Below are 12212 nucleotides of genomic sequence, written 5' to 3' on the forward strand. Positions count from 1 at the left end.
AACTGTGTGTACCAGGTACTAATCTATGTAAATGTATCTGAAGTATAGCGGTACAACGCAGATCATCTGCGGCGTAACCCAGGGCTCCTCACTCAGCCCAACCCTCTTCAATATCTACATGAGCCCCCTCGCCACCATCGCACGCAAACACAACATCAACATCATCTCCTACGCCGACGACACCCAACTGATACTCTCCCTCACCAACGACCCTCTCACCGCCAAAGCCAACTGCCAGGACGGAATGAAAGATGTCGCAGAATGGATGAAGCACAGCCGTCTGAAGCTCAACTCGGACAAGATGGAGGTCCTCATCCTCGGACAATCCTCATCTGCCTGGGACGACTCCTGGTGGCCCACGACGCTGGGCACCGCACTGACACCCACGGACCACTCTCGCAACCTGGGATTCATCCTGGACTCCTCCCTCACGATGACCAAGCAAGTCAACGCAGTCTCGTCCTCATGCTTCAACACCCTGCGCATGCTGCGAAAGCTCTTCCGGTGGATCCCCACCGAAACCAGAAAGACGGTCACCCAGGCCCTCGTCACCAGCCGACTGGTCTACGGGAACGCGCTATACGCAGGAACCACTGCTAAACTACAGAAACGCTTCAGCGCATACAGAACGCCTCCGTACGACTCATCCTCGACATCCCTCGCCACAACCACATATCCGCCCACCTGAGAAACTTGCACTGGCTCCCCGTCAGCAAGAGGATCACATTCAGGCTGCTCACCCACGCACACAAAGCACTCCACAACATGGGCCCCGAATACCTCAACAACCGCCTCTCGTTCTACACCCCCACCCGCCAGCTCTGCTCCATCAGCCTCGCCCCCGTCCGACGGATTCGCAGAGCCACCACCGGAGGAAGATCATTCTCCTACCTGGCAGCCAAGACATGGAACTCCCTCCCCGCACACCTACGACTGACCCAGGACAATCTCACCTTCAGGAGACACCTCAAGACCTGGTTATTCGAGCAGTAGTGGCACCCCCTTCCCTTCAGCGCCTAGATACCCTCACGGGTGAGTAGCGCGCTTTACAAATGTATTGATTGATTGATTGATGTTCATTGACTTGGATAAGGAAAATTGTTGCATGTGTTAATTGCTCTCACCGTGAACTGAAGAAAAACACTTTCTATCCAAATGGTGCAGAAAGCAGTTGCAAAAGACCATTGGTGGCCAAGCAATATTTTTCAGTATCTAAGTCTTGTATTTACACGAGCACTAAATGGGGAGCAGGGTTTGTCCAGGAAATCCCCATAAATTTGGTGTGACAATTATTTTATATGTTGTCAGACAAATCTGTTTGTACTTAGTTTTAGAAACATATCTAACTACGAATATATACCAGCGCAGTGATATTGCCCATTTCATTTTACCAACATTTTTGCATTCTATCGGGCCAGTTGAGAATAATTCTTTATAAAGAAGTATAAGCATGCATAAATTGGCCCCTATTACATTTGTTCACCTGAGACCAGTATATCATATACGGTGGGTCTACACACAATTAGTGTTTTGGTTTTAATGTTGTAGTCTGCAAGAATCCATCTAAAAGATTTAAAACATTTGTTAAAAAAAATAAGAAAATATTACGCCTGAAGAAGGGTGTTGTACAATAGTCTAGCAAAGCGTGCCTATGTGCATCTCTTCCCTGCATAAAATGCGACGGCTGTTTTGTCTAATGATGAGACAGCAAAGCAAAGAAGCTTCGAATTCGATAAAATAAACTTTTCTGGGTGGAGCCCGTGTAAAAGGGCTCTGCCTACCAAACCCCTTAGAAATTCGTTTTGGTGCGCTCGTATTCTTTCCTCTGATGCCACTTGGCGTTTCTAATTATAGCTCGGAATGAAGTAATATCACAAAAGATATTCTTGAGCATGCGATAGGGTGAGTGTGTAAGGTGCATGGGGGCTGGATTGACGGACCACATTAGCATGCCCGTCCTATCAATGTGCTGCGCCGCTAACAACGTCAGTTTGCCAGACTCCCAGTGTGTCTACCAGCTCCACTGCCAAGCCAGCGCCGAGAGGATACCTGTGAGGACATGGGGGACCTGTGAGGCAAGATCCGGGCTGCCGAATTAAGGACGATTTACTGGTCCTCAGAGCCCGGAGCTCCCTCGTTTGAGTAATGAAGCCGCAGCCGGAGCTCCGGGCATCCAGGCGCACGGAGACCTGCGAGGGCTGGCTCTGAAAGCCTTTCAGTTCTGAATGGAAACTCTCAGTTGCAAGACATGGCTGTGTTTTCCATGCCTTAAAATCGATGTGGTGAGGAAGGCTCGTCAGCATGACAGCATTGGGATATTTCTGCAGGCACTGAGATGCTGCTGAAGAGAAGTTGACCTGTTTTTTTCGTTTTGGTTCACGGTTTAAGCGAGCAGTTTTGTTGGCACTGGAAAGCGATGCTGCAAGGCAGGGCAGCCGCCTCTTTTCAGCCCTCTCTCCTTCAAGCTGAAGGTTACCAGCAACCGCTGCAGCCGGCCCCGGCTCTGTGAACGCAGCGCCTGGAGCGCCCCGGCCCCGGGCTCCTCGCTGCGGCTCTCTCCGCCCCGCCCGCCCTTGCTCTGCTGTCTCGGCGAAGCCTTGGCTTTTGGTGGATGTGTCTGCATGAGTTCTGCACCGAATGGGCGCAAAACCCGCCCCCGCTCGGCCGGATCTCTCTTCCAGATCAGCGGCAAAGCCTTCCCCCGAGACACTGAGCGCCGGGGAAGCTCCGAGAGCGGCCACCGGACTCTGCGAGCCCTGGACGTCTGCAAGATGGTGGGTACCGAGCAAGCCCTGCGCCTGGCGTGCATGTCTAGAAATGCTGCTCTAGCGCCGCGGCCACTCCCCCCGCAGACTTACTATTCCCCTCACGTGCGGATGCACTATTTTTAAATCTGCAGTCCCCCTCGCCCAGTTCAGTTCTTAATGGCTGGGGAGAGGCGATGATAGGCAATTAAATCCGGCGCTCGCGAGGCAGGTGGGTGTCTCGCGAAGGTGGTGCCCGTACGTGTTTGTGAGGTGGCTGGGAGCCGGGCACATACGTGTGGTAAATGAATGCTAACTAAACTGAAGTTCAAGCGCATCAAAAATACACTAATCATTGGAGCATGTGGCTGGGAAATGGAGCGGGTCCTTTATTCTGTATATTAACTAATTCATGCTGGGCGGCCTCAAGTTGAAAGGGCCATTCCTTGAAGAACTTAGAATCGACTGTGTTTTATTTGCTATCTGGCAGAGGGGTACCGGTACTTTTAAGGCCCGAGTCCTTCCCCCGCCTGCTGTTCAGAGCGGCAGGAGAGGGCGAGCTTCGGCTGTATCCTCCTCACAGTAGTAGTACTCCTTCCTGCCCCTTCTTTTACAGGTAGCACGGCCACAGTCAAGAACGTCAGTCTGTCTCGCAAGGGCTTCATTGGACTCGAACCGTAAATCCCTTAGTTAGTTCTAACCGCATCTAATTAAGGTCAGAGGAGTGCTGCAACACAACCATGGAATGCACACACAACAGCTTCGTCTGGTACCCGCAATAAGAACTTCTTTGGCTTGTTCCACTCTGTTGCCTTCCAGTATGTGACTCCTTCTCCCAGAGCTCATGCCTGTGCCTCCCTCTGCCCTGTCTCCTAGGTTACAAGGCTCCTAAGTAATGTGCTGAGGTTCATAGATATTAACTGTTTGCCAGCCAGACAGCTGTGTCAAAGTGCTTTTGCACAGAGATTCCCAGACTCCCATTTCAGTCACTATTCTGATGTGAGACAAAAGTGCCCACTGTTTATTTAACATAACTGTACGATTCACGACAATGTGCCTCATATTTTATTGTAGCTTATTCATGGTAGCCTGTATAATGAGAATATTCAAGACGCGCTCATGTTTAGAGCGAAGCATCATATTTTGAGTTCATAATACTTGAAACACTTACATGGAGTTTGTGTCATGGGCCATGGGCCGCTTAGTGTTAATACATTGAAATGGTGTTGTTACTCATTGTCACTGTAGTCTCCTGGCCAGTAAATTGTATATTTTCTTTTATATATACATTTGTAAGACATTTGGAACCAGTTTGTTGGTTCGAAAAGTATGTCCATTTAGTCATTCACACGAAGTAGCTTACCTGACAAAAATATACCAACAACAAACATACATGGCTGAAGGTCAAATGTTCAAGCGTGTAATAGGTGTAAATCTTCTGTGAAGCAGCTCAATACAATTATATTAAAATGATCTGAGTTGTAAAGCTAGAGAAGAACATCTGCAATGAACCTGCATGGTATGGAATGTAGTAACAGGTACACATTCCATTATCGCATATACTATGCACAGACAACGCTCTTTATTCTACTCTCCTTTTTTGTATAGGCTGAATCAACAGGATGAGCCAGATAGTCACTCCTCAGATAGGCAATTGCATACCACCAGTCTCGGATGTTGATGGAGACCATTGTTCAAGTGTTGGTCCTGTATGTGATTCATCTGCACCATACCTCCCAAGGAGTCCAAATGACAAAATGTCAGATCTTGTTTGCAAAAAATCCTTCTTTAATACACACCACATATACAGGATCCAATGATTTTTTATCACCAGCGCTCTTTTCTAAGCATTCCCATAATGCATATGCCATGCTAGCATCCCCTTGGATATTCTAACTATGAGACTGTTACATTCCCCAATGAGGCTGGAATTAGTTACTTTGTATTTGCTTTTTCATATAACAGCAAATTGATGAAGCAGTCCTTTTACTGTGAGTACAGAGGTTTGTCTGTACTGACAACTTTTGTTGTTGTTGCTGAAAGCAAGCATTTATGCATAAAAAATTGCATTTAGCAAAAAAAAAATGTTTTTCACTATTTTAAAAAGAAGTACTGTTGTGAGGAAATTAGCGGCCCAGTTACAAAGTAAAAAAATGTTGGCAGCTTCTGTTTACCACCTCCTATCTATGTTATTCCTGCATCTATTTCTACACAGATATTGGTATATTAAGTCTTTCAATCCTGTGTTTGGATGCTTACTCAAACTCTGGGTTTAATGTGTAAGAAGTCCTATAGGAAACAGCATAAATTACCCACAACAGGTACAACAGTTAAATAACATTACCAGAGAATGGGATTTAAAAAAAATCTTAATTTTTCTTTTATTTGAATAATTCTAAATCTAAAATAAGCAGCACTGCAGAGGCAGGGGTAAAACAGTGATAACCGTATCTAGGTTTTTCTGGATACAATCCTAGAATAGATGAAGACCTGTTAAAGTCTTTGGTATTTGGAAGAAATCCACCTGACAAACTGAGAGGCAGGTGGTAAAATACTTTTGTAAATACTTTATGACAAAGCTGCTACAAAATTTTTGTCACTAATGCTACACAGCTGCAAAGCAGAAAAATCGTTAACTCTCTCCCTGTCTCCTTCTTAGGCAGTGTAAGCCAAGTTCAAGACTTATTCCGGGGGCACGCAGTGCTCGCTGCAGGCCACAATGCTACCCAAAAAGTCTCTTGCAAAATAAAAAAAGATTGTGCAAACAACTTTTCTGAAACATTCATCCTTAAAGAAATCCACTCAAATTTTCAGGCGTGATGACTGTCAACTTTGCATACTTCAGTGGATTGTTTGTTTGGTCAACAATCCAGTGATGTATGTGTTATACATGTCAGCCTTAGGATGGTCTTCCCCCAAACCTTTTGCCATCCTCCTCCATTTTACCTGATCTCGGTTTTGTTGCCCATAGGACTCTGCTTACTTTACGACTGCTAACCAATGCTAAAGTGCCGGTACTCCCTGCTTAAAAAATGGTAACATTGGCTTATACCTAATTGGCATATTTAATTTACTTTTAAGTCCCAGTAAAGTGGTGCTACATGTGCCCAGGGCCTGTCAATTGCATGCTACTAGTGGGCCTGCAGCACTCATTGCGCCACCCCCTTTAGTAGCCCTTTAAACATGTCTCAGGCCAGCCATTGCAGCCTGCGTGTGTGCAGTTGTAAAATGCCATTTCAACTTGACAAAATAACCCTTTTGCCAGGTCCAAACCTTCCTTTTTAATACATATACATCACCCCTACGGTAGGTCCTGGACAGCCCAGAGGACAAGGTGCAATGTATTTAATAAGAAGACATGCCATCTCAAAGTTTTACATGGCCTGGTAGAGAAAACTCTTACATTCATTTGTTTTTCACTACCGCAAGGCCTACCTCTCCCATCGGTTAACATTAGTTACCTTATTACATTTTAATAAAGGAACTTTCCAAATGAGAAGAGGTGACCAATACCAGTCTCTGGAATCCCAATTTAAAATTCTAATTTATGGTGAAGTCAGATTATCAATTACAATACTTAAAATGTTTAACATTAGAAAGTTTCCATGTTCCTGCCTTAATTATTTAGTGCCTGTAGCCTGTTTCTAGTCACATGACTGTGTGTAGCTGACAACTGAGATTTGTGTATTCATCCTAGACAACCACACACAGTAGGGAGCTTAGGTGTGCCTGAATGGGGGAGGGAGGAGTTGGGCACAGCCCCGCTTACACCTGAATAGGCCATGCCCTGCCTCCACACAAAGGGCTGCATACACCATGTAGTTAGTCTGGAGCCAGGACAGGACCGCAGGATGCCTAGGGACTTCAATGGGAAAACTCTACAAGCTTCTCCCCCACTTCAAAGGCAAAATTGGGTACACATACTGGATCTCAGAAATCACTCAGTACACTCCTGGACCTGTGGATACTCTGCCAGGAAGAAAGACTGCTGAGCTGTTGAAAGACTGTCACTCTGCCAGATTGCTGACCTGCTGGACTCCTGCCTTGCTACGCTGACCTGCTGCCCTCCAGCCTGGGTAAGAGGGGTTGGACCTGCATCTCTTGAACCCAGAACCCCAGAGTGACTTAAAGGGCTAGTAGACTGGCCCCTTGACATGAGCCTCAGGGACAGAAGGCTGCAACAACCGTGTTAATTCACCTGGACTCTGCCATTTGTGAATCTACCCTGCCAAGTGGTGCCACCCCAGTCCTGGACCCTTGGAAGTGAGCCTAATGTGCTCTGTCAGCCTCTGTGTATCCAGCAGAATCGACACATCTATTCTTGCGTGACGCAACCCCAAACAGAACATACACAATGCTGCTGCTGCGTGGATGAGAACCGGCGCAAAGACCTGCATCGCAACCCATCGCCACATCAGAACCGCCACAGTGCGAAGCATCCTCAGCACAGGTCCTCGCATCTCATCACGACTCGACGTTCCACATTGCAGCCTCGCAGCAATGCATCGCCCTGACTGCGTGAATCATCCCCGACTCCAGACTTCACAAACGCAAGCCCTTGTCAACAGGATCTGTGACAATGCAGCAGGACTAATAAACTGAGTTGAGTGCGCTACTTGCGCGTAGGCGCATCCCTGTGAGTTGGGCACACTTGTGGAGTTCAGCCGAGCTGACTCAGATAAAGCTCAATAAGAAAGGTTCAAAAAACCAAGTTCAGTGGAAAAGTTTCATCGTTTGTTATGTTTTTTAATTTCAAAGTTTCTTGTTGTATAGCGTTACATCACGCAATTCAATAAATTCAACATAATCCAAATTTGTTACAAGAAATGCTCCAATGCATTTCGGACCGTGATAGTCCTTTGTCAAGGAGCGCTGCGGGAGGATACAAAAAATGCATCTTAGATCAACGGTAAAAATCGACTAAAGTGCAATACACTGGTGCGGGTTGACGTGCTCGAAAACATGCATGCATGCGAGTAAAAATGGTGCCGGTTAACGTGTTCGAAAAACATGCTTATGTGCGTATAAAACGGATCCGTGTGCAAACGGGACAAGGAGGTGAAATGGAAAGTAAGAGGAAACCATAACCAAGATCTGTGACAAAGGGTGATGGAAAGTAATGGAAAGGTCGGGGGAGGTTTCAAGGTATTAAAACAAATCTTACGCGTGACAGTTCAACGCTGGGCTCACTTAGGTGCTGCGGAATGAAACGGTGAAGAACCGTTAGGTGAGGTGGACGAAAAAGACGTCCAACGTGAAAGAAAAACATGTAACTCCGCGAAGTTCGTGAAGCATGGCTGCAAACTTAGTCTACTCCTCGACTCTCCCCAGTAAGTAATCACGTCTGCATGTTTTTCTTTCACGTTGGACGTCTTTTTCGTCCACCTCACCTAACGGTTCTTCACCCTTTGTCACAGATCTTGGTTATGGTTTCCTCTTACTTTCCATTTCACCTCCTTGTCCCGTTTGCACACGGATCCGTTTTATACGCACATAAGCATGTTTTTCGAACACGTTAACCCGCACCATTTTTACTCGCATGCATGCATGTTTTCGAGCACGTCAACCCGCACCAGTGTATTGCACTTTAGTCGATTTTTACCGTTGATCTAAGATGCATTTTTTGTATCCTCCCGCAGCGCTCCTTGACAAAGGACTATCACGGTCCGAAATGCATTGGAGCATTTCTTGTAACAAATTTGGATTATGTTGAATTTATTGAATTGCGTGATGTAAAGCTATACAACAAGAAACTTTGAAATTAAAAAACATAACAAAAAATGAAACTTTTCCACTGAACTTGGTTTTTTGAACCTTTCTTATTGAGCTTTATCTGAGTCAGCTCGGCTGAACTCCACAAGTGTGCCCAACTCACAGGGATGCGCCTACGCACAAGTAGCGCACTCAACTCAGTTTATTAGTCGGACGCATTTGGACAGTTGCGTCGCCTGTAGGAGCACCTTTACCTTCCTTCAACCAACCTCCACTTTCCCTCCAGTCAACTTGCTCAACCTTGCGCTGTGCGCCTGTGCCTATACTCTTTGTTACGTACAATGCAGCAGGACCTCACTCTGCAGCTTCACCACATCTCGGAACCAATGCATCGCTTCGGCTGCGCAACACATCTTCGATGCGGATCCTGACAATGCTACGCAAACCAGGATTTAAGATACTTTGTCCAGCAGGGCTAACTGGGTCCCTTTAGCCGGCCCACACTACATCGCGGTCACCCTGAACTTGTGACTTTGTCCCGGTCAGGCGTGACCAGATATCCACAGTTGGCACTTTACACCTTCAGGCACTATTTTTATTAAACAATTTAAAATTGAATATCTCTTGTTCTACTGATTTGATTTTTGTTGTTTTGGTCTCGTTTTATTTATAAAAAAAGACTCTATTTTTCTACATTTGTTTTGAGCTCTTTTTTGTGGTGTGTTGTTACTGTACTGTTTACAGTGTTGCACAAATACTTTTCACATTGAGTCTGAATAAAGCCTGACTGCTCTGTGCCAAGCTACCCAAGGGTTGAGCACAGGTTATCTTAAGGTTCACGTGTGACTTCATCCCGAGAAGAATTGTGATTGCTGCTTGAGAAGGGTTTCACCCCCCTCAACCAAAAATCCATTTTCTTTCAGTGTGCATGACAGAAAAGTGTAAAATTGCACTTTTTTGTTACTGATAGTGGATTTTGTTCTCTCTTGAGAAATTTCAACCCCCTACACCAATTTATTAAGTTCGTACATTTTTCTTTCCCGCCCTGGAAAATGTATTCACTCCAGATTTACATAGGAAAAGAGTTGTGCCTTTTTCAGGGTAAGAAGCAGTGTATTGACTCTTTGTAAATAATTGCCGAGCCTTTTGGAATCCCCACTATTTCGCCTGAGCACCCATAATTATGACTCGTGACAGATGATTAGTCTGTATTTGTAAGTCTGATCTACGGGCATAAACGTCTACTGCACTGAATTCTCTGAATTGTCATCAGGGAATTTCTTCAAATATATCCGTTTTTTACACGTTGTTTCCACATATGTATACACAAATGCATGTGAATCAGCGCCTATGTCTCTAGGTTCTGTTCAGTGGGATCTGGACCAAAATAAAGATGCCTTGCAGGTGTACATGGTCACATAGGGCTTGGAAGTCTGACCATTGTACAAAGGTCAGAGTTCGAGCCTTATTTAGAGTTGGGAAGAAGTGAGATATTTGCCAGAAAATCAATGGGTGGCTTTTCCTCCACCTCTGTATCCCTTCAGCAGATTTATATTGCGAGGAAAGGCAGCATTTAAACTACCCGCTCTTCCTTCGAGGACAACCTGTAGGTGGCTCTTCTGCTGACTCGAAAAGCATCAGAGAGGCAACATAGTTAAATGTGGCCCATCTAACATAATTCCCACAGGCAGACCTAAAGCCCATGACTGCCACTGAAACCAAGATGGTCTTAGACAGAAAACAAATGAAATGGACCTCCTTTACTGATTGTAAACTCCCATCTTTTAGGGGCATTCATTATGTGGGCTTGGACTCTGCTTTGGAAAGATAGGAGATGCGGCGTCTACAGTACCAAAGCAGCTTCAGTCGCTATTTTTCCCCATGAGCAGCTCTTGCAATGCATATACCAGTCTTTTCACGGAAAAAGTCTGCTTGTGTGGCACACATGACCCTATTAATTATTTTTATGGACTTCTGCCTAAACCAGCTGAGAGGATCTACACACAATAGTCAAGTTGCAGTAGTGTAGAAGGTTAAATATAATTAAGGTTTCCTGTTTTCCGTTTTTACTGATTTACATAGATAAATACAGATAGAAAACAATCTATTTCCTGTCTGTATTTATTTGTAAAAGCAGAAAAATACAAAAATTGGGCTTCGTGTGAGTGACTCTTCTTCTTGTCCTTCATAAATTCCAGACCAACTGCTAAGCAGATAGACACCATGGGGACTTAAAAAAGATGAGATTCCCTTAAATACAGGCATGTTTTAACATGTATTTGTGTATACTGCTAATATTTACCTATCAGAGTTTTGTTTTGTTATATGTGCCTGCTTATGTTGCTAAAATGCTACAGGCATCAAAGTATAAGTGCATGTTGATCAGTTAAATAAATATGGAAATATACCATTTTACGTCTCATTTTATTCTCAAAACATAAGATAAATTTGGATAAATACCAATAAAATGGCCATAAAATAAATATGGATAAATACAGACGGAAATGTTAAAAAAAAGATACCATAAAACCGGGAGCCCTAACTATAATCACACAAAGTGCCAGGTAGGGAAGGTGTCGCTAAGAGGCCTGTGCTTTGTGCAAAGTCTACGAATGTACTGGGCTGCTATATTCGGTCACATTCTCTTTCGTTACAGATTTGTTTTACTCATCAGTGGGCAAGGAGCACCGAGTTTAGTATGAAAAGCTCAACAAGGTGAATTGTTACTTGTGAGAGCTTATGTACAGAGGTTTGTGGAGATGGAAAAGCTCCGAGCTGGGCGGTGTGCTAGTGAAAAACATCTTGGCCCTATTTAGAGTCTGGTAAACAGGGTACTCCATCACAACGTGGCAGATGTCTTGTGTGCCGTATTTACAGTGCCATTGACTATAATGCGCTTGTAATGAAGCGCACGGGACACTTGCCATGCTTTTGGCGGAGTACCCTGTCTTCCAAACTATAAATAAGGGCCCATGTTTTTATTGATCTGGTGCATAAAGGTATATATTTATAGTGGGAGGGATTTAGGGCTTGGTGGCCCTGAAGACTGCTAACCACATTACTGTTGTTAAGGCTTATTTAGTTCCTGCAAATCAGACAGCTCTTCTGGTTAAATGCCTTTCTCTCTTCATGTACACTGGCAGTCACAGGACTCAGGTAGCCATACATGTGTTTCCACTGTTGGGATCCATAGTTCTCAATAACAACACCATCAAAAGGTGGTTTGAGTTGAAGAGCAGAGGTGGTCTCTAGAATTTTGTCGGGCAACTGGTAAACGTTTGTGAGATTTTACAGAGCTCAATACATTTCTTGGTGTTGTGTAACTGGACAGAATTTTGCAGGATGGATAGATTCTTTCTTTGTGACTTTCTGGGAAAGTCATGGTAAATGCCCGGTTACTCACCGGTAATAACCATTACTCCGAGTCCTGGTCTCCCCGTCCCATTCCTGATATGTGAGCAGCTAGTCTGCTCTACAGAACCCCTACCTAGCTGAGCTGTTGGCACTTCCCCCTAGGATGACGTCACCATCACGTGACTACAAAAGGGGGAAGTGCCGGAAGAATCATCCTGAAAATACCAAAGACAACAGAACGAAACACATACAATCACCCACAGAAAACCCAAACCAGGGAGGGAGGGAAGGGCTCAGGAATCGGACGGGGAGACCAGGACTCGGAGTAATGGTTATTACCGGTGAGTAACCGGGCATTACCTCCTCGTCCTGGTCTCCCCGTCCCATTCCTGATACGTGAGC

General features: G+C 45.1%; 1 protein-coding gene across 1 annotated transcript in view; it reads left to right on the forward strand.

Annotated features, from left to right (window-relative positions):
• The first annotated feature begins 1921 nt into the window (after positions 1 to 1921).
• RGS7BP (regulator of G protein signaling 7 binding protein) overlaps positions 1922 to 12212 on the forward strand; it is an 887794-nt gene continuing 877503 nt past the window's right edge. Inside the window, exon 1 of the mRNA XM_078675143.1 lies at positions 1922 to 2774. Coding sequence (XP_078531269.1) covers positions 2622 to 2774 — 153 coding nt within the window. The 5' untranslated portion in view covers positions 1922 to 2621. The remainder of the gene's footprint in view (positions 2775 to 12212) is intronic.

The sequence above is a fragment of the Lissotriton helveticus genome, chromosome 2_1 (genome assembly GCF_964261635.1).
Source record: "Lissotriton helveticus chromosome 2_1, aLisHel1.1, whole genome shotgun sequence".
NCBI classification, from domain to species: Eukaryota; Metazoa; Chordata; class Amphibia; order Caudata; family Salamandridae; genus Lissotriton; species Lissotriton helveticus.